This window comes from Pongo pygmaeus, chromosome 6 (genome assembly GCF_028885625.2).
Source record: "Pongo pygmaeus isolate AG05252 chromosome 6, NHGRI_mPonPyg2-v2.0_pri, whole genome shotgun sequence".
In the NCBI taxonomy this organism is placed as follows: Eukaryota; Metazoa; Chordata; class Mammalia; order Primates; family Hominidae; genus Pongo; species Pongo pygmaeus.
The window spans coordinates 30,293,699-30,317,129 of record NC_072379.2 but is presented as its reverse complement, the minus strand read 5'-3'; the positions used below and the strand labels follow the sequence as shown (position 1 = coordinate 30,317,129).

Here is a 23,431-nt window from a genome sequence, read left to right as displayed (position 1 = left end):
ACTTTTAAATTGGGCACAGAGTAATAGAAGGCCCTGCAAAAAGTCCAGAGTGCAATGCAAGCTACTTTGCCACTTGTGCCATATGACTGCAGATGCAATGGTTTTTGAGGTGTGACTGGGAGACAGGAATGCTGTTGTATCTTTGATAGGTTGGTATACATAAAGCCTGGTGTAAGTCCTTATAATTTTGGAGCAGAGCCTTAAAATCTTCTGCAGATAATTCTTTCTTTCTTTCTTTTTCTTTTTTTTTTTTTTTGAGGCAGTGTCTGGCTCTGTCAACTTGGCTAGAGTTCAGTGGCATAATCATGGTTCACTGCAGCCTCAACTTCCTAAGTGCAAGCAATCCTCCAGTCTCAGCCTCCTGAGACTACAGGTGCATGCCACCACATTCCATGGATTTTAAATTTTTTTGTACATATGGGGTCTTGCTGTGTGTGCCCAAGCTGGTCTCAAAATCCTTGCCTCAAGCAGTCCTCCTGCCATAACCTCCCAAAGTGGTAGGATTACATCTGTGAGCCAACACAATCAGCCTTACCTTTTGAAACTATTGTAAATGGAATTGTTTCTTCATGTCATGTTGAGATTGTTCATTGCTAGTATATAGAATTTTTATTAATATTTTTATATTTATTTTAAATCATGCAATCTTAACTCATTTATTATAGTGAGCATTTGTGAATTTTTTTTTCTTTTCTTTTCTTTTTTTTTTTTTGAGACGGAGTTTCACTCTTGTTGCCCAAGCTGGAGTGCAATGGCGTGATCTTGGCTCACTGCAACCTCCGCCTCCTGGGTTCAAGCAATTCTCCTGCCTCAGTCTCCCAAGTAGCTGGTATTACAGGCGCACACCACCACGCCTGGCTAATTTTTTGTATTTTTAGTAGAAACGGGGTTTCACCATGTTAGCCAGGCTGGTCTCGAACTCCTGACTTCAGGTGATCCCCCCGCCTCGGCCTCCCAAAGTGCTGGGATTATAGGTGTGAGCCACCACGCCTGGCCAAATTTTCTAGAAATTTTTATATACAGGAAGTCATCTGAATAGGCTTCCAATCTTTATCTGAAGGTCATGAATTTATTTTTGTTCCATGATATTTCTGGCCAAAATCTCCAGTGTACTGTTAAAATAGAAGTGGTAAAAATATATTCTTGTCTTGCTTCCAAACTAATGTTCTCAAACCCAGGATTTCAACATTATGCATGATATTAGCTGTAGGTTTTTAATAGATGTCTTAAAGCAGGTGTAAAAATTTTGCTTGTGTTTCTAGTCTAGTTAGGGTTTTTTCATAAATGGGTCTAGATTTGTCAAATGTTCTGTGTTTTTCAGAATGATCATTTTGATATTTTATTGTTTTATTAAGCTGTATTATGTTGACTGATTTTTGAATGTTAAATTTGTATTGTGAGCTACCCCTCTTGGTAATAGTGTCCAATAATTTTCATTTGTGGCTACATTTATTTTGTTATTATTTTTGTGGATTTCTATGTCAATATTGATAAGGGATAATAGTCTATAGTCTTGTAATGATTTTGCCTGACTTTTGTCTGGGCAATACTGGCCTCATGGAATGAATTGGTAAGTTTCTTCTGTTATTCAGTTATTTTTTTTGCAGGGGTAGTAAACTAAAAGACCTGGTTTTAACTCATTATTAAATATTTGGTCAAATTTACAAGTGAAACTATCTACTCAGCTTTTCTTCATAGAAAAAGTTTAATCTCTTTAATTGTTTTGGTTCTATTCATATATTCTACTTATTCTTGAACTTACTGTAATAATGTATGCATATTATCCACTAATCAATTTCTAATTTGTAGCGTCCTATCTTTTTATATTTTCATTGCAATAAAAAGTAAAAGGAAGAATAATGTGGAAAGACAAAGATTTTGGCAATCCATGTTTCTGCAGTGTCTCAGGGTCCTCTGTTGTAGGGAGATTATTGTACTTGTTGTACTTAATACTCACATATGTTCATGAAGTAAATGGGGCCCATCATCTAAAGTAAATTAGAGAACTTTGCAAAATGTAACCAAAATAAAAGTTTGTGCCTACCTCTCTTCTAATCAATATTTAGATGGGACAGGAATATAAATTTGAATAAAAACAAATACATATTTCTTGGAGGCTTTGTTCATTTCTTTTTACTCTTTTTTCTCTAAACTTCTCTTCTTGCTTCATTTCATTCATTTGATCTTCAATCACTGATACCCTTTCTTCCAGTTGATCGAATTGGCTACTGAAGAATTGTGCATTCTTCACGTAGTTCTTGTGCCATGGTTTTCAGCTCCATCAGGTTATTTAAGGACTTCTGTAAACTGGTTATTCTAGTTAGCCATTCGTCTAATCTTTTTTCACGGTTTTCAGCTTCTTTGTGATGGGTTCGAACTTCCTCCTTTAGCTCAGAGAAGTTTGATGGTCTGAAAACTTCTTCTCTCAACTCGTCAAAGTCATTCTCCTTCCAGCTTTGTTCTGTTGCTGGCAAGGAGCTGCGTTCCTTTGGAGGGGGAGAGGCACTCTGATTTTTAGAATTTTCAGCTTTTCTGCTCTGTTTTTTCCCCATCTTTGTGGTTTTATCTACCTTTGGTCTTTGATGATGGTGATGTACAGATGGGGTTTTGATGTCCTTTCTGTTTGTTAAGTTTTCCTTCTAACAATCAGAACCCTCAGCTGCAGGTCTGTTGAAGTTTGCTGGAGGTCCACTCCAGACCCTGTTTTCCTGGGTATCAGCAGCAGAGGTTTCAGAACAGCGAATATTGCTGAACAGCAAATGTTGCTGCCTGATTGTTCCTCTGGAAGCTTCATCTCAGAGGGGTACCCGGCCATGTGAGGTGTCAGTCTGCCCCTACTGGGGGGTGCCTCCCAGTTAGGCTACTTGGGGGTCAGGGACCCACTTGAGGAGGCAGTCTGTCCATTCTCAGATCTCAAACTCTGTGCTGGGGGAACCACTACTCTCTTCAAAGCTGTCAGACAGGGACATTTAAGTCTGCAGAGGTTTCTGCTGCCTTTTGTTCCATAACTATAGTTATTAATAATGTATTGTACACTTGAACTTTGTTAAGAAAATAAAACTCAAATAGTCTCACCACACCAGGAAAAGGCAACTAGGTGAGGTGTGAGGGACATGTTAATTCACTTGATTATATTAATAATTTCACAATATATAACTTTATTAGAACATATATGTAAGGTGATACAACTTATACAATTTTTATTTGTCAATCATATCCCAATTAAAATGGAAAAATTAAGTGTAACCAAACTAATGTCTAGCCACATGCAAATTTTATTTAGACCCTTTTAAATAAATTCTAGATTTTCAATATAAAATCCAAATTGACGTAATTTTTACAGAATCAGGAAAATTCTAATGAGGAAGCATGATATTAAAGATACAATTGAATAGTCATAATACCTAATACCCCTACATAATACCATAATATCCCTACTTATTAAAGTAGGGGTAAATTAAAATATTTTCAAAAGCTAAAATTTTGAGAGATTTGATTACCAATAGGAGCTTAAGAGTACCTTTTAAGAAAAAAGAAACATTTACTAATATAAAGTTAAAATTAAAATGAAAGAGAAAAAGATTTGATATGAGAATATCAATTTATGGTAGACATTGAACTTAGCGAGCTCTAAAGTCCTTAGTAATATCAGCTTCAGAAGTATTCATATATAATTTTAAAAGGTGATCTTATACACATTGGTTAAATCAGATAAAAAATGAGCTACTTGAGCAGTTTAAATAATAGCACGTGACTATTTTTCAGAAAATGTTTTTCATCAATAGCTTGTTAAAATTGGTGGCACATCAGTTACAATTCTGCAGAATACTTTTTTTTTAATCAGAACTAATTTGTCCCAGTGGACTAAGAGTGGCATATGCATTGAGCACAAGCCTCCGGAAATTCAGGACAACTGGGTCATACACCTATAACAGGATTGAGGATGTTGAAATAAGGTTCATAGGATACGTGACCACAAAGCAACTCATAACAGCAGGATGGTCTGGGTGGCCCTTTTCTCTGAGGAGATTCTTGGAGAGAGGCTGGTGCTGTGGAGCTGGGATTGCTTCTGATTTCTGAAAAAGAGGATCCACATGAATGCACTTGAGAGCAGCATAACTCTGACAAGGAAGGCATCCCTGGATAATTTCACTCCCTGATGATGAGGTTCATGGGGAAAAGTGAGCAGTGTTTACTGACATTCAGTAGATCAGTCTGAGTCACATTTGAAAAATACACAGTGAAGAAGATTAGACTACTACTAAAAGACAAATTGAAGAACCAAAAAAAGAAGAAAACATTAGTAATGTAATTTGTAAATTTATGTTTAAACCTTGCCAACCATGAGTTTCTGGGACTGATGGTGATGGCCTGGAGCACACTCAAGAGCCAGGGGGGACAGAGGGAGACGCCTCTTATCACCCTTTTTGTGTAAAATAATAGCTTACATTTAAAGCCATTCCCAAATTCAGTGATTCAAACACATCTTGAGGAAAAAAATCCACTGCAGTAAGGAGCATTAGAATATGACTGAGGACCAAGTGGCAGATGATCAAGTCATGGAACTTAGGCCTGGGATCCAGAAGAAATGTAAAGATTTGAAAGAAAAAAAATGGTGTTGACGAATAATCCAATGCCAACTCGAAAAATAAAGGCACTTGTTAATGACAACATAAGTAAAAATTGTTTTCATCTTAATGACATAGAAGAAACATTTTTGTATGTCTGGAAGAAACAATATACCTCACATCATCAATGTTCATTCTAAACTGTTTGACATTATCCCAATCATCATCATTTTTATTTTGCTCATTTATTCATCATTAACCTTATCTCATATGAATTCTTGACAATCTTCATTATTCATCATTAACCTTATCTCATATGAATTCTGAACAATCTACCTCCTGTGTTATTTTGTACAGTAAATAATATACACATTACATGTTGTTTTGGTTACTATAACTCTGTAGTATAATTTGAAGTCAGGTAATGTGATTCCCTTAGTTTTATTCTTTTTGTTTTATTTAGTTTTTTTCTGGGTCTTGTTTCACATGAATTTTAGAATTTTGTTCTTTTTTCTGTGAAGAATGTCATTGGTATTTTGATTGGAATTGCATTGAAACTGAGATTGCTTTGGCAGTATAGACATTTTAACAATATTGATTCTTCTAATCTATAAAGAGCAAATTTAAAAAAAAATTTGTGTCCTCTTCAATTTTTTAAAAATCAGTGTTTTATAGTTTTCATTATACAGATATTTTACTTCTTTGATTAAGTAGATTCCTAGGTATTTCATTTTATTTGTGGCTATTTTTTCTTCAGTTTCTAATGTTACTCATTTCTGTCTCATACCTCATTAGATTGGCCTTTAATGTCCATATTTTTACCAACATTGTCTTCAAAATTATTTACATATTTTCTAAGTAGATGAAAACTTTCTCTGCAGTTGTATTTTCTTCCTGAGCCCTCATCACAATTCAGCTTGATTACATATTTTTAATATGCACTTCCAAACTCTTTGATGCCTTCACACATCATTCAGTTCCAAAGCTGCTTACACATTTAGGTGTTTATTATATCAGGACCCCACTTCTCCATATCAAAATCTGTATTAGTATCCTTTAGATGCTATAGTAGAATACCATAGACTTAGTAGCTTAAACAATAGGTATTTCTTTCTTGTAGCTCTGGAGACTGAAAAGTCCAAGATCAAGGTGCCAGCTGATTCAATTCCTCAGCGAACTATCTCTTCCTTGCTTGCAGATAGCCATCTTCCCTCTGAGTTCTTGCATGATAGATAAAAAGCATGCTCTGGCTGGGCACGGTGGCTCACACGTGTAATCCCAGCACTTTGGGAGGGCGCGGTGGGTGGATCACCTGAGGTCAGGAGTTTGAGACTAGCCTGGCTAACATGGTGAAACCCTGTCTCTACTAAAAATACAAAAATCAGCTGAGCATGGTGGTGTACACCTGTAATCCCAGCTACTTGGGAGGCTGAGACAGGAGAATCGCCACCATGTGCTATCATGCCTGGCTAACTTTTGTATTTTTAGTAGAGATGGGTTTTCACCATGTTAGCCAGGCTGGTCTCAAATTCCTGACCTCAGGTGATCCTCCTGCCTCGGCCTCCCCAAGTGCTGGGATTACAGGCAAGAGGCACCATGCCGGCCAGAGTTGGTTCTTGATTTTAACATCCCAGTTGGCAAACTCTTGCATGTTGATTGTTGAGTACTTTTATATTTAATGTTTCTAAATTTTGTTTTCTACATGTCTCATTTTTTTCTTTCCTTAACTGCTTTCTTTTGCATTAAGTAAATACATTTTATCTTATATTTTAATATCTATATGGCTTTTTTCTTTGAGTTATTTAATTACTGGTCAGTCTAGGATTTAATACATACATTTTAACTCATCAGAATCTGCTTCAGATTTTTTTTTTTTACTACAAGCATCTATTTATTGCACAGTTCCAGGTTCTTTCCAAATAAGCCACAGCCCAGTGCTTTATTCAGACATATGTACTGTCCAGCCAGTTTGGAAGAAGGAAAGAAAAGTCAGGCACAAATAAAGACACAGAAGTGTTGGGGAAGTGCGCTAGAAACCATTTATTTTATTTGAAATGAGAGAATTTTGAGAGGAGGAGGCAAACAAATAAGATCTAATAAGTTAGCTGGATTTGTCAATGATAACATAGTGATAGTAGCTGATTATAGTGTACCGGGTTGGAGAAAGCAGGAAGACATATAATTGCAAACATTTGAAGTCTGCAGGGCAGGTGTTGAGTGTGGGAACTGTTTGCTTGAGCATTAGAGATGAAATGTGAGAGAGATACTTCAAAATAAAACTAAACAGTTTGATCTAGTACCCTGGTAAAAAAATGTATTGGTTTGTTAAAAGAAATCACTTTAACACAAGATAGTGTTTGGTTAAGAAACTGGGCCACAAATATGATAGTCATAACAACAATTAAGGTTAAAGTTAGAGTTAATTACACAAAGATGTGGCTAGTTGTTGTCACAAAATCAAAACCGAATAGTGTTTAAAATGTGGATGTTCTCCTGCTGGATATGTGAGATCCAATGGCTCTTGAGTAGAAGGAACCGAGGAGACTGAAGGTTGGGGTTGACAGAACACATCACCATGGGAGGCATGGCCATTTAGAAATCCATGTCTAAATAAGCTGTATTGCAAAGAACAGTGCCGATCCTAACCCTTGGTGTTGTTTGAATAGATGGAACCTTTCTTTCTACCCTCCATAAAGAAAATTGATGAAATAGGTGGGGGAAATAAGTGTTAAAATGCAGCCTGCATTCGAATTCCAATGCCAGGTACCCTGGAGCAGGGCTGTGTCACCTAGAGAACAGAGCACTATATCTGGGAATGTCAGTCAGAGGAGACTTTTTTTTCTTTCTCAAAAAGGTAGTTATAGTCCAGCTGGGACCCTAAAGTCATTGGATTACAATAATTGTTTTATTTGAACGGCTATGGATGACACAGGAGGACATTATGCTCAGTGAAAATAAACCAGGCACAGAAAGGCAAATAATGTATGATCTCACATATATGAAAGCTAAAAAAGTTGATCTCATAGAAACAGAGAAGAAAGGTGATCACCAGAGGCTATGGTGGGGGTGGAATGGGTATAGCAAAGATGTTGATCAAAGGGTACAGGTTTCAGTTAGGCTGGGGAAAGAAGTTTTAGTGATCTATTGTACTGAATGATGACCAGAGTTCTTATAATATATTGTATATTTCAGAATTGCTAAAAGAATAGATTGTTAGCAATTTGGTCAGGTGATATATTAATTAGCTTGACTGGATCTTCCTATAAATCAAAATATTACATTGTACCACATAAATATACACAATTACTTTTGCCAATTAAAAAAAGAAAATTATCATGGTGCAAGGCTTCCTACTGCTATAAGAAACTTCAGTATTTACTATGAAAACATTCTTAAGTCACCAGAGTCACACTGGGAAGACTGACATGACGTTCTCATTACTTAGACAGGAGTGTTATTAGGAGAATCCTGTTTTGTTGACAAATACTGAGATCATCCAACTCACCAGGCAAAGTTGACTTGTGTAAGTGATCTTCAGATACGAAAAGCGTGGAACCCAGCTGCTCCTCCTCAGATAGGTAAGTTCACTTTTCCCTTCGGTGGCTCCTTTTTCCACCAATCTCAACATCTGCTCTTAATCCTTTTTCTACAGGCGACATGACAATTGTAGGCCTGGAGGGAGATGAGTTGACAACATCACTTCCCTATAACCGCTTGTTGGATCTGATCTCACATACACAGACTCACTCCAAAGACTCACCTGGGTGTCTGCTTCTCAGCTTCATTAACAGTGGGTGCTCACAAGTCTAGGTGAGTGGTGAATTGAGATAGAATTTTATTAGCTAGTTGTTAGAATTAGCTCCTAATAATTTCAGTCTGTGGTTCATTGAATTCTAACTATCATAAGAAGGTGTTTCCAGATACAAAATAATTAATCTTATGAAGTAATAAATTTATAGATTTGTAGAAAAACATTTAGATTTTGGGATGTTCTACTTGAATTTGTATACATTTGACTTTTCTCAATATAATAGCTGAACTCTCAATATAATTAGCTGAACTACAACTTTCTGCATTTATGTGAAGTGTTAATTTGTAAACACAGAAATCTGAACTAATAAAATTATTTAGTCATACTTCTTGCTTTAAACTTTGAAGACTGCTTTATATAATTCTGATATTTTAGAACTGTTTCAAATTAGGATGTTAAAAACACAAGATATGTCTAACATTTTACAGTAATAAGATTTTAGCAGATACCCAGATTCTTTTGTTTCATTTCATTATAGTAATTGCCAATAGAGATTTTTTCTTGTGATATTAAAACTATCTGAAAATATAATGTTCTGCTGTTTATTAAATTTCTGTTGAGCTAACTACTACCTTGTATAAATGGGGAGGAGGTGATACTCAGTGTGCTTTGAAATCTTTTCCTAAAGTAAATTGTTTTAGTATGGTATTGTTTCTAAGTAAACCAAAACTTTAAAGTACTCTGTGTATTAGTTTGGGTGAGGTTATTTTGTGATGAGAAAATAATTTGCAATATTTAAAACAATGGTATTTTCTTATTATAAAACATCCTCTTGATTTAGTATTTCTGCTTATACCTCTGAAGACTACCAACTGCAATGTGTTCAATAAAACACAGTCCAAAATGTGACAAGTAAATTTGGTTTTTAAAAACACGAATAATCATTGTCTGTATTCAGCAGGCATATCGTCATCAAGTATGTGTGTTTCTTTAAAATAGAAAACAGAGAGGATGAAATCAGGATAAGTAAAACACAGAAAGGAACAAATGATGATAAAATAAATTTGTGGTCCATGTGGGCATCAAAATATTAAGGAACATACTCAGTGGACAATTGCTATATTTCTGAACTTGAATGAATTTGTCTTAAAATAATTTGTGTTGAAAGCCCCTGGCTTCCATGCATAGTGGAGACGATGTCTGGGAAGAGAAGGACCTTGACTGTTCCTGAATCGGAGACCTCAGGTACACAAGGCATGCCCTCCACTTTCCTCCAAATTCTCCAGTTGAATGCAATTGGTATGACTACGATCTTCTCATTATTGTGATGCACAGATACCTGATACTAAAACACCACATAAGCATTTTGACATAAGAATTGTATATTTCGCTGGAATAGGTTGTATTGATTACAAAAACATATTTCCAAACAGGTTTATAGGGTTTCCCAAAATTTATAACACAAGATTTGTGGTCAAACATTTTGTGTGTTTTTCTGTCTCCTACTTTTGCTTTTTTATTCTGTTTTCTCCTTTCCTTGGGAAAGCTGAGAATTAAATGTCTTTAAGTTATAATTTCCTTGTCAGCAGCACTGTGTTTCTAGCTGTTCCTACACTAATTTCAAATTCCAAGAAAAAATAGTAGCTGTTTTATCAGTTACTCACTACTGTCTAATGTTTATTATATTTATTCTTCACCGTTTATGCATTTCATAAAGGTAATTTTGTGGAATTAATCTAGGTGGAAAGGTGTTTTACTTCCCGCTGCTGTCAGCTGTGTTTCTCAGGTTGCCAAATATTGCCATTGGGTTAACAAACTCACCCTGGCCTTGTCACCTGAAAACTTCATTATGACTTATGCTGTCCAAGAACAGCAATAGGTTGTGCAATGCTGTTCATAGAATGTGGGAAAAATTTACTAACAAAATAATGCCATTAATTAATACAATAATAAAGCAAAACACACACATACATAAAGGCAGAGTACAAAGAACTGTATTAAATAATATGATTTATAAGATGATAAAACTCTAAAATTATATATTACTATAAATATGAGACAATATATTACTATAAATATGAGAAAATAGATTTTATCAGATTTTATTTTCTCCAAAATATTTTTTATGCATAATAGCACTTAGGATATTATAAATAGCTTCTTACTTTTGAACATGTTTTCCTATTACTTCGGATGTCTACATTAGAAAACTTTTTTACCTAGTCTGTTTGATGGTGCTATTTTTTCCACCTTTATCTGTGCTTATGTTCTTGCTTTTGAATTTACAATATTAAGATAGCCTACAGTGAAGCCATAATACTAAGAACGAACTTTAACTGCATTATCTGAGTGCTCAGGAGCTTCACGCTCAGGCCAACAATCTGGTTGTCACTGCTAACAGTAAATGCTGAGATGTACATTCAGATTTATGTATTTTAAGGCAGCTGTTAGAGGCAAATTCTCCTTTATACTCTGACCGATATGACTTTCATGTTTTTTTCTATTTTGTTTTTATGATACTAACCATGTTATCTAAATTTCATAATTCTTTCATGGTGGGGTTTCCAGATTCACCAAATAACAATTCAAGTTGTAGTTAAGTTTGAAATTCAGAAAGATGACCGTAACTTTTTAGCATAACTATGAAATACTTTGCATACTTGAATGTAATATTTGTATGTGATACTTTGGAGATACATACACTGAAGTAGTTATTCATTTTTTACCTGAAGTTTAAATACTATGTGTTGTGCTTTATTCTCTGAACTCTAATTCACAGAACCATGGTGCTCTCCTGTCCAGGCTGAACACTAATGCTCTTGAGAGTCACATTCAAGAAAGCCAACATTTTAAAATCTAATGTATACATTCATTTTGTGGTATGTGATGTTTAGAAAGAGGGAGCTAAAGTTAGTGGTCATGAGCTAAATACCCTGTGAGGTAAGAAATGAAAATATTAACATTATTATCTATGTTCTTTTATGTGATAAATTTTACTATTTTGGGGATATGACTTGTGATAGATGCAGTATATTAGTAAAATAATTCATATATAGTTACTAAATGATTACACATATATTAGTGGTTCGTGCCCAAATATTATTTTACTGGTACTGGACTGTGATTCTTAAAATGTGGAAATTATTGTGCCTTTATACTAATCTTACACTTGTTCCCACATAGCAGTAGAAATCAACTGTGCTTAGCATGGTTCCATACGTTGGTAGTAATTATCAGTTATTTGGTTTTTGTATTAAAGATAAATGTATTCCTTCAGTAGATTAAGATGTAGGAAAAGTGTTATAATAATTTAACAAAATATACAATATTTTCTTTATATGTTCATACATATTAGTCAGTTTTAGAGCAATATTCTACACCAGATATGACCTTCTGAGTTGAAGCCAAGAACACTAGCAGAATGTCTGCATTGAAAACATAAGTAAACTTCCTTTCATCTCAGGGAAACGATCTGAATGCCTATGCACTTTTCCATTATTTATTTATTGGTGTCATCAGCTAAACTGTTCTCAGCATTAAATTGATTTATATGGTTGAAATAGTAATGCCTGCATCTAGAAAAATAACATGATAATATCATTGCAAACTTATTCAGTGAAATTTTACAAAAGGTTCTAATGTGAAAACATCTGGATTAAACTTCAAAAAAGAATCTTTTCCATAGAAGATCTAAATATTTTTAAAGGCATGGGAGGCTATCCCTCCATTAAAATCTCAAGAATAGCATCGCCATGTAAATATTTCGATACAACCTCACAGATGTCAAAATGAGAAGAAATATGGTGACTGTCTTTCCAAAAATTGAAAGCTAGATTTTAACAATTTTCTTCTGAGATGAAAATAGTTTATATAATGGATCTCTCAAATTTAAAGTAAATTAGAAGACGGCCAGAATAATATTTAATAAAAATAGTGAATAAGATTGGTGATAAACAGACTAATGCTTTTCCAACGGTGTCCACATCCTAATCCCCAGACTGCAGATATATTAGGTCATGCAGCAATGGGAAATAACATTGCCGATGGAATAAAGGTTATAGTCACTTAACTTTAAAGCAGGGAGGTTATCCTGGATTACTAGGGTGAGCTTAATATAATCACAAGGGTCCTGAAATGTGAAAGAGAAATAGAGAAGAGAAAGTGTCAGAGCGATGCTGTCTTATTAGTCCATTCAAGATACTATAACAAAATATCATAGACTGGGTAGGTTATAAACAACATAAATTTATTATTCACAGTGGTGGAGGCTGAGAACTTCAAGAGCAAAGTACTGGAAGATTTATTGTCTGGTGAGGGCCTGTATCCTAGTTCAGAGATGGCACTTTCTACATGTGTCCTCACACAACTGGAAAGGTGAGCCAGCTCCCTAGAACCTCTTATAGAAGGGCGCAGATCCCATTTATTAGGGCTTTTGTTGAAAATGTCCTAACTACTTCCCAAAGGTCCTACCTTCTAATACCATTACACTGGTGGTTTGCTTTTAACATACAAATTTGGAGAAAACAGAAACATGCAGGCTGAAATGAATGTCATGTTACAAAGACTCACTTGGACATTCTTTGTTTTCCAGTTGCGTGTTTTGGTGGTTCTTTTCTTTTACCATTAGCATATGGTGGTTCTTTTACCATTGCTTCAGCTCAGCCATACAAACACTTTTGTGTCACATAGATGCCTGTCACCATTGTGTGTGCTGAATATTAAACAGTGAAATATAGAATAGTAAAGCAAAGTTTTCTAAAGAGTAAGGCCAAGAACCACAGGAGCATAGAAAATGAGTACATTACATAGACATGATAGTGGATATGCTGGTGTTTTACATACACTACATCATCACTTAATATCATTGATAGATTTTGGAAATGTGCAATTTTAAGTGTAAAAGTATTTTTTATTCCATAGAAACTTAGCACCTGTTTATATCTATTAGTCTATAGTTACATTGGCTTCATTACACAGTATATCATTTTGATTAAAGTCAGTTTTTAGGAACCTAATGATTACATTAAGTGATCACTTACTGTATATGTATACATATATTAGGTATATATGTATATATGTATGTGTGTACCTAGGCTGAGCATGGTGGCTACTTTCTGTAATTTTAGCACTTTTGGAGGCCGAGACAGAAGGATTACTTGAGCCCAGGGCTTGAGACAAGCCTGGGCAACAGAGAAATATGCTGTCTCTATAAAACAAAACAAACTATTATGCACAAACACATTATATATATGTTGCTTGGCATAAAAGTAATGCTGATTCTATATATATGTAATGCTGACATATATATGTATAGTGTCTCACACACATATTGAAGTATTGTGTAAATAAATACATATAATGCTGAAGAAGTATTTTCTAATAATTTATATCACATCATAAGTGTTAATAATTGGGAGAAATAAACATAATCATAGTTGTGATAATTTTAACTATAGAACAGCACTGATGATGTCTAAACCTTTTTTCAGATATACAAATATGTTTCCTCTTTGCCACTACAATGTACATATGTACCATTTATGTTACTGTTAAACACTGCTTTGTTTTACAAGTTGCTGTTGGAATCTCAGCCAATACTTTTCTCCTCCTTTTCCACATCTTCACTCTCCTTCTGGATCACAGACTAAAACCCATTGACTTGATCATCTGTCACTTGACCCTCGTCCACATAGTGAACTTCTTCATTGCACTATTATTGCAGTCTCCACACCTGTTTGCATCACTGAACTTCCAGAATGACTTCAAGTGTAAGGCACTTTCCTACCTGAGCAGGGCGATGTGGGGCCTCTCCATCTGTACCATCTGCCTCCTGAGCGTGCTCCAGGCCATCACCATCAGCTCCAGCACCTCCTGGTAGGCAAGGTTTAAACATAAATCTTCAAATTACATTATCCATGTTTTCTTCAACTTGTCTTTCAGTAGTAACAGGATCTTCTACACTGTAGCTGCTTCCAATGTGACCCAGATAAATGTGCTGAATATAGGTAAGTACTGCTCAATTTTCCCCATGAGCTTCATCATCAGGGCCACATTTCTTATTCTGACAAGATTTAGGGATGTTTTCCTGGTAGGAATAATGCTGTTCTCAAGTGCATACATGCTGACTCTCTTATTCAGGCATCAGAGGTGATCCCACCACCTTCACCAGGTGAAGGTCCTTCCCCAGGAGCTTCCCCTGAGAAAAGGGCCATCCAGACCATACTGCTGCTGGCAAGTTTCTCTGTGGTCATCTATTGGGTGGATTTCATCATCTCCTTCTCCTCAGCAATGTTGTGGGCATATGGCCTGATCAACCAGCAAGTTCAGAGTCTGGTAGTCAATGCCTATGCCATGAGCAGTCCTTTGGTGCTCCTCAGTTCAGATAAAAGAAGAACCAATATTCTGAAAAATATACAACAGAAGTGTCATAGATTTAAAATAAATTAATAATAAAAACAATTCTCTGAAAAATGGGTTCTTCTGCCATCAGTTAAATCATTCTAGTAGCAGATAACTTACTTTAATTAATACTAAAAGGTGTAAATGTACACTTTTATTATATCTAAATAATTTTGAAACTGATGCTGCCAAGAACTTGGGTGTTTTTTTAAGTTTGATGTCCACTTTGACTGATGTCCCATATGTCTTAGAAGTTTCTTACATTTCATTTTGATTTTGTAAAGTTTATACAGGGAAATTTTTCTGTCTTCTTGAGTTACATCGTTAAGAAGCTCCTCTTATTTATAAAATCTACCAATGTTTTACTCTACACATTTGTTTACGCTACCCTAATTCATTAAAGATATTTTAGCCAGGTATCCAGTTATAAGAACAATAATAATTTTTCTCAGCACTATTTCTCTGCTTTCTGACTCTACACAGGCTTTCAACATTTTGCTCTTACATTTGTAGGTGGTTTCACTTTTCTTTCTCACACTTCTGTTAAGTTTTCTGCTTATCTTTAGTATTTTAGTTGACTTATGTTGAGTTGTATTTTTATATCTTTTTGGTATAGTACAATTATACATTTGAGGATTTATGTCTGGTTTACGATTTTAGAAAATAGCAAATTGTTTTACAACTGTGATTATTTTATGTATTCTAGTGAATTAATTGTTTTTATTCTACTTTAATACACATAATTATACTCATATTTTTATTACCTTTTCTTTATCTGGTGATATTTATTCTTCTAAATATTATAATTCACTATTATTTTTATCAGTTCAGCCTAATCCCAAACATTGTGCATTGAATTTATTTTTCAGTTGTTCAGCTTCTTCATGGTTCTTTTCCAAATACACTTGTTCAGTTTATAGTTTCTTACTTTGCCAAAATTATTTTCATTTTCTATTTTTTACCATTTACTTCACTTAAACATTTTAAACACATTTTCAATATCTGAATTTTGTATGATGTCTAATTTCTTCTAACTCTTCATCTTGGTAGCTTAGCTTCTTTTGTACTTCACAGTATGTGAGAAATTATAATTTGAAAATAATTTTGGTTTTGTATTTGAGAGATTTTACATGAAATAACTTTAATCAGAACTTTCTTTGTTTATTCCAAGAAGGTAGTTGAATAATCCCCAGTCTTGAGGTCCCTGTGATCATCCAGTACCTGAAGGGGGCACTGGTTTCTCACTTTGATTTCTCCTCTGGGTTCTTTTAATTTACTTCTCGTCCTGGAAGGTCCCATGTTTTCTATTAGCTTTGGTGGGTATTTTATGAATTCTTGTAACTTCTGAGTATTTCCAGATGTTTGCATCAAATTAGATTTGTAAATACCTTTTTGTTCTAAAACATCAAATATTCACCATGCATCCATAAGTAAAATATTTCACATTGATATTTTGTTGCAGAATAATGTCTCACTGGAAATCTCAACGTTCTTCATTTAGAACACCACCGCCAATATCTACCATATGCTGGGATTATTGTGCAGGGTAATTTTTATTATTACGTGAATGTATATTTATATACTGCAGAAACTTTTAAAAGATAATCCTCCATGGAAAGGAATAATACATGTTTATGGCCAGAATTACTGTTTTTCCTTAATATTAAGATAGTATTGTTAGATTTAATTACCTGAATTTAGTCATTTGGCTCCAGTCAAAATTCCTCCTTCTTAGCAATACTCTGACTCTGTAAAAGTAACCACATTTGGATTCTGTTTCCTCTAGTAGTTATTTAAAATGATCTTTAAAAAATTACTATGTGGTTATATATTACTTGTTACACTTTTTTCTTTTCTTTATTTTTTGGTTGGTTACACTTTAAATGATTATTTCTATTGCCATTTCATGGTACTTAGAAAATATCACATGTAAGACTTTTGCTTTTATAAAGTTAGTAGTACATTTTAAAGCCTAAACTCTTGAGATTTTAATAATCTTCTATGATATTTCAAAATTATTTTATTTTCTTTTGAGTGCTTAAAGATAATATTTGTCTACCTGATCAGTACAACTTATAAAAAGTTATTTAACACTCTTTGTATTCATTTATTTGTTTTCTACAAGAAAAGTTCTTTCTCTGATATTTGTGTGTTTGTTTTAGAGATACGATCTCACTCTGTCACCCAGGCTAGAGTGCAATGGTATGGTCATGGCTCACTATAACCTCAAACACCTGGGTTTAAGCGGTCCTCACATCTCAGCCTCCCAAGTAGCTGGGATGACAGGTGCATGCCACCATGTCTAATTTTTAATTTGTAGACATTGCCCAGCCTGGTTTCAAACTCCAGGCTTCAAGTTATCCTCTCACCTTGGTTTCCCAAACTGTTGAATTATAAGTATGAGCCACTGTGCCTGGCCTCTAAAATGATTTTAATGTCACCTAATATGATTACAAAGGTATAAATTCCTCACTTACATGAAACTTTGGGTTATACATTCAACTCTTTGTTATTAAATATATACACACAAATGGCTTGGAATTGTGCCTAAAACATCATATATCCTAAGTATTAACAACTCTGGAGCTCAGTACAATGGCTCACACCTGTAATTCCAACACTTTGAGATGCTGCTGTGGGACTGCACACGGGAGTTCAAGACAAGACTGGAAAACATAGCAAGACCCCATCTCTAGAAAAAATTTTAAAAATTAGCCTGGCATGGTGGCAAGTGCCTGTAGACCCAAGCTACTCAGGAGGCTGAGGTGGGAGGATTACTTGAGCCCAGAAGTTTGAGGTTGCAGTGAGCTATAATTTTGCCACTGCACTCCAGTCTGAGCAACAGAGACCCTGTCTCTAAAAAAATTTAAACCAACTCTAGGCTGGGTGTGGTGGCTCACGCCTGTAATCCCAGCACTTTGGGAGGCCAAGGTGGGCAGATCACAAGGTCAAGAGTTCAAGACCAGCCTGGCCAACATAGTGAAACCCTGTCTCTACTAAAAATACAAAAAATTAGCCAGGCAAGGTCGTGGGCACCTGTAATCCTAGCTACTCAGGAGGCTGAGGCAGGAGAATTGCTTGCATCTGGGAGGCGGAGGGAGGTTGCAGTAAGCCGAGATTGTGCCACTGTACTAAACAACTCTGATATATTAGGTTTTTATCTTTTCATGCCATTCTTTATTTACTGCATCATTTTGTATTTGTTTTTATTCAAATTTATATTCCCGTCCAGTGTAAATATTGATTAAAAGAGAGGTAGGCACAAACTTTCATTTTGGTTAAACATTTTGCAAATTTCTCTAATTTACTTTAGATGATGGGCCCCATTTACTTCATTAACATATGTGAATATTAAGTGCAACAAGTACAATAATCTCCTCCCTACAACAGAGGGCCTTGAGACACTGTGGAAACATGGATTGCCAAAATCTTTGTCTTTCCACATTATTCTTTCTTTTACTTTTTATTGCAATGAAAATATAAAAAGATGGGATGCTACAAATTAGAAATTGATTACTGGATAATATGCAAACATTATTACAGTAATTTCAAGAATAAGTAGAATACATAAATATACCCATAACAATTAAAGAGATTAAACTTTTTCTATGAAGAAAAGCTCAGTAGACAGTTTCACTTGTAAATTTGACCAAATATTTAATAATGAGTTAAAACCAGGTCTTTTAGTTGACTCCCCCACAAAAAAAAAAACTGAATAACAGAAGAAACTTACCAATTCATTCCATGAGGCCAGTATTACCCAGACAAAAGTCAAGCAAAAATCATCACAAGACTATAGACTATTATCCTTTATCAATATTGACATAGAAATCCACAAAATAATGACAAAATAAATGTAGTCACAAATGAAAATTATTGGACACCATTACCAAGAGGGGTTATCTCACAATGCAAATTTAACATCCAAAAATCAGTCAATATAATACAGCTTAATAAAACAATAAAATATCAAAATGATCATTCTGAAAAACACAGAACATTTGACAAATCTGTACCCATTTATGAAAAAACCCTAAGTAGACTAGAAACACAAGCAAAATTTTTACACCTGCTTTAAGACATCTATTAAAAACCTACAGCTAGTATCATGCATAATGTTGAAATCCTGGGTGTGAGAACATTAGTTTGGAAACAAGACAAGAATATATTTTTACCACTTCTATTTAACAGTACACTGGAGGTTTTGGGCCAGAAATATCATGGAACAAAAATAAATTCATGACCTTCAGATAAAGATTGGAAGCCTATTCAGATGACATCCTGTATATAAAAATTTCTAGAAAATTCGGCCAGGTGTGGTGGCTCACGCCTATAATCCCAGCACTTTGGGAGGCCCGGGGCGGGCAGATCACCTGAGGTCAGAAGTTCGAGACCAGCCTGGCTAACATCGTGAAGCCCCGTTTCTACTAAAAATACAAAAAATTAGCCAGGTGTGGTAATGCACACCTATAATCCCAGCTACTCGGGAGGCTGAGGCAGGAGAATTGCTTGAACCCAGGAGGCGGAGGTTGCAGTGAGCCAGGATCACACCATTGCACTCTAGCTTGGGCAACAAGAGCGAAACTCCATCTCAAAAAAAAAAAAAAAAAAAAGAAAATTCACAAACACCCACTATAATAAATGAGTTAAGTAAGATTGCATGATTTAAAATAAATATAAAAATATTAATAGAATTTCTATACACTAGCAATGAACAATCTCAACATGACATGAAGAAACAATTCCATTTACAATAGTTTCAAAAGGCAATGCTAATTGTGTTGGCTCACAAATGTAATCCCACCACTTTGGGAGGTTATGGCAGGAGGACTGCTTGAGGCAAGGATTTTAAGACCAGCTTGGGCACACACAGCAAGACCCCATATGTACAAAAAATTTAAAAATCCATGGAATGTGGTGGCATGCACCTGTAGTCTCAGCTACTCAAGAGGCTGAGGCTGGAGGATAGCATGCACTTAGGAAGTTGAGGCTGCAGTGACCCATGATTATGCCACTGAACTCTAGCCTAGTTGACAGAGCCAGACACTGTTTCAAAAAAAAAAAAAAAGAAGAAGAAGAAGAAAGAATTATCTGCAGAAGATTTTAAGGCTCTGCTCCAAAATTATAAGGACCTACACCAGGCTTTATGTATACCAACCTATCAAAGATACAACAGCATTCCTGTCTCCCAGTGACACCTCAAAAACCATTGCATCTGCAGTCATATGGCACAAGTGGCAAAGTAGCTTGCATTGCACTCTGGACTTTTTGCAGGGCCTTCTATTATTCTGTGCTCCGTTTAAAAGTAGCAGCTTTTCATTACATTCATTGAATGGGCCAGGTTATCACTCAAACTAGGAATTGGTTTCTCATAACCCAAAGAAACCTGCCAGGTTTTGTGTCTTTTTTTGATGTAGGAGAATCTATATGTAACCACTTTTTCTTCATTTTAAAAGGTATATTATAACATGCCCCATATTATGAGACTCCTAGATATCACCAGCACAGAAATGAGATCAAACAGAGACCCCTTGTAGGGGTCCATGGACACACAACCATAAAAGTTAAAAACAAAAACAGAAACAAAGCAAAAAACAAAACAAAACAAAAAACTTTAGTTTGTTTATACTGTGAACAAATGTACATTAAAATGTTCTAATAAAACAGTGACTAAAAGTAACTAATGTAATAATAGTTAAATACCGTGATGCCATGTCTGGGACTCATAAATATTTTAAACTCTATGCTAGCGACACTAATTTCAGGGGACACGCCCCTAGCACAGCAGTTGTTAACATACAATTGCTCTGTGTGCAGCAGCAGTGGCCTGTCTTAGGCCAGCAGCATCACATACATATGTACATCTTCTTTGTCAACACTCTAAAGCTTTCGAATTCAGATATGAGATACTTGCTTGACTGCTTAAGCATATAATGTTGTAACACACACAGCATAATGTAAAAGCTCTTCAAAATTTATGGTGTGAAGAAAAATAAATGTCCTAGGTTGTTTTTCATTAACTCAGTGTTGAAGCCCTGTTTCTTCTGTATTACACATGTGAAGCACAATTTTGGTAAATTTATTAGTGGTGAAAATATCATTTAAGGAGGAAGAAAAGGATATAACTTGAATGATAACTCACTCATATTTCTGGCTTATAATTTGAGGAGGTGGAGGTGGAATAATGTCTCTATTTTTGGCAGGAGCCCCTGAGAATAAGTGCAATGGGCAATGGGTTAATAAGGCAGAAGGGCCTCAGGGTGCTAATTTCTTCTCCCTTTGCCCAGAAATGAGTTGTGACATCACTCAGGGCTTTCTCCTTCACATGCTCCCTTTCTTTGCAATTGATGTCACAAAGATCTGCTGACACTCTCTGTGACAGAGCTGTTTGGAACTTACCTTGTGACCCCATTGTGAGCTGCTAGCTCCCATCTCCCCATCCAGGGAGCAGCTCCTATGGCTGATCCCCAAGTGCAGGGTGCTCTGAGCTTCTGTCCTCCTTGAGAAACCTAGACATGGGAAACAGAGATCTCCAGGTGGGACTTGAGCCATAATTGATCCAGGGTCAGTCTGTGCCATAAGAGCTGTACCTCAGACTAGAGCACAAGTCCAACATGCCTGTCACCAAATGTTCAATCAAGGACCCTCTGGGGCACGTTGTCTAGACTGACGTAAAGCCCTTCTGATGCTGACCTTCTTCTTGAATGTATTTACCACAGTCCCTGACTCAGAATAGTGCTCAATAAATACCTGACTCAGAATAGTGCTCAATAAATAGCATGTTTCCTCTTTTTCCTGCCAGGAAGTTGCAAAAAAAACAGCTACGGGGGAAATTATAGAAGAGAAAGAGGTTCATGATTGAAGTGAGGGTCAGGAACTTTTGTGGATGAGGCGGATTTTAGCCAAGATTTGAAGGAGAGATTGATTCATTCATTCAAACAGATGCTGCAATCTACCTGATATGTTTCAGGTAGTTTTATGAAATAAGAATAGGGCTGGGCATGGTGGCTCATGCCTGTAATCCTAGCACTTTGGGAGGCCAAGGCAGGTGGAGCACCTGAGGTCAGGAGTTCGAGACCAGCCTGGCCAACATGGTGAAACCCCGTCTCTACTAAAAATACAAAAATTAGCTGGGCGTAGTGGCATGTGCCTGTAATCCCAGCTTCTCAGGAGGCTGAGGCAGGAGAATCGCTTAAACCTGGGAGGTAGAGGATGCAGTGAGCCGACCAACTCCAGCCTGGGCAATGGAGCAAGACTCTGTCTCAAAAAAAAGAATAAAACAGTGACCACCATCACAAGGTTTTCAATCTAGCGAGGCTGAGAAACTTTCCCCAAATCATCACACAAATATAAACTTCATGAGAGCAAACTCAATGTCCAATAGGAAAATGGAAAAATTATGAAATGTTCTTTTGATTTAATGTTATATAGGTACAGAGGTTGTTTCAAATAATTATAAAATGATCAGAACTGTTATATTCTAAAATTATGGTATAAAAGTACAGAGTATGATTCTTATTTTATAAAAATAAATGCGTATTTACCTCTGCATGGAGGTGGTTCTATGCCACACTAACCTGTGGTTATCCTTGGTGATGGGATTAGAAAGCATAGACCACATTCTCTTAAAAGAGTAAGGCTGTAGCCAGGAGGCAAGTAGATTTGTTTTTCCACTGTTTGAATTTGCAATTAGATATTCTGCATGCTATAAATGTAATGCAAGTTGTGATATATATTTGTATTCTTATGGTAGGTTGTTCCATTTTGGTTTTGATGTTGGGGAGGGATAAGGTGAAGGTCCCTGCGGACTCTTCTTGTTCAGCGGGACACGTGTGGTCCTGGGGAAAGCCGTCACACAGTGGGCTCTGAAAAAGGTGGCCTATGGGCACTAATTCCCTTTCAGTCCCTGCCTAAGTAAGATTCATCTTCCTCTGCCTCCTTTTTTATTTCTTTTCTTCTATTGTCTGGTATTTTTGAAGATAAATACTTGTTTCCAAAGGGAAAATTCCAGAAATGCTTCCAAGAATAATGATGGAAGTTTGATTTCCAAGTGAGTATTCCTGGGCAACTGATTAAATCCCTTTGTCAATACTAAAAATCTGGATTGTTCTGGATTAGTTCCACCATTTCACCATGAGAACTCCCTCTTATAATCCCCACCAGAAATGACTGCTTTGCTTGAAAGCTTTTCCCTGAGAAGTCAGTGGTGTGTTACTCCTTTATCAGCTTAAAAATAATTCTACGTTTCTGGGATTTTGTTTTGTGTCTCTGTGTTTTTTAAGCAACTGATGTTTTCAAGCTAAAAATTAAAAGTATGATGTACTCAGAGGAAAATAGGACATATAATTTATTTGTTATATGATGCAAAGTTCTAGAAGATTTTCCTCTGATTTGTAAAATTTTTCCTCTCAAGATAAGTTTTTCCTTATGTTTTATAATTTCTTTATCTTAAAGACCCGCTGGGTTACTTAAAGAGTGATAGTTCTGTTGTTGGAGTGAGGATAATGCTGCATTCGGCCTGCCTTTTGTGGCATCTTGCTTACCCTACTTTGAAGAACAGAGATACCAAGAATCAGCCGTATGAAGCTGGGGCTATTTTTGCATTGTGATTTCATAGATGCTGAAAAGACCTCCGACTGATTTCCTAATACTCAAAATGATACAGTAAGGGACTTGGGCATTTAGGTCTTGAAGACTTTTCATCATGAGTTTC

The 23,431-nt window shown here is 35.7% G+C and overlaps 1 protein-coding gene across 18 annotated transcripts in view; it reads left to right on the top strand.

Annotated features, from left to right (window-relative positions):
* Positions 1 to 23,431, top strand: part of LOC129040192 (putative vomeronasal receptor-like protein 4) — a 33,967-nt gene that overhangs the window by 9,962 nt on the left and 574 nt on the right. For 7 of the 18 annotated variants that reach the window (XM_054494308.2, XM_063667302.1, XM_054494309.2 and 4 more), the window contains 4 exons: positions 8,221 to 8,358; positions 12,579 to 12,693; positions 13,963 to 14,193; positions 14,260 to 14,470. In XM_054494308.2, coding sequence (XP_054350283.1) covers positions 8,221 to 8,358; positions 12,579 to 12,693; positions 13,963 to 14,193; positions 14,260 to 14,470 — 695 coding nt within the window. Of the gene's footprint in view, positions 1 to 8,013; positions 8,147 to 8,220; positions 8,379 to 11,098; positions 11,260 to 12,578; positions 12,694 to 13,962; positions 14,194 to 14,259; positions 14,794 to 16,180; positions 19,793 to 23,431 lie in introns of those variants that run through there. The other 11 variants (XM_063667303.1, XM_054494316.1, XM_054494312.1 and 8 more) reach the window with 9 other exon arrangements.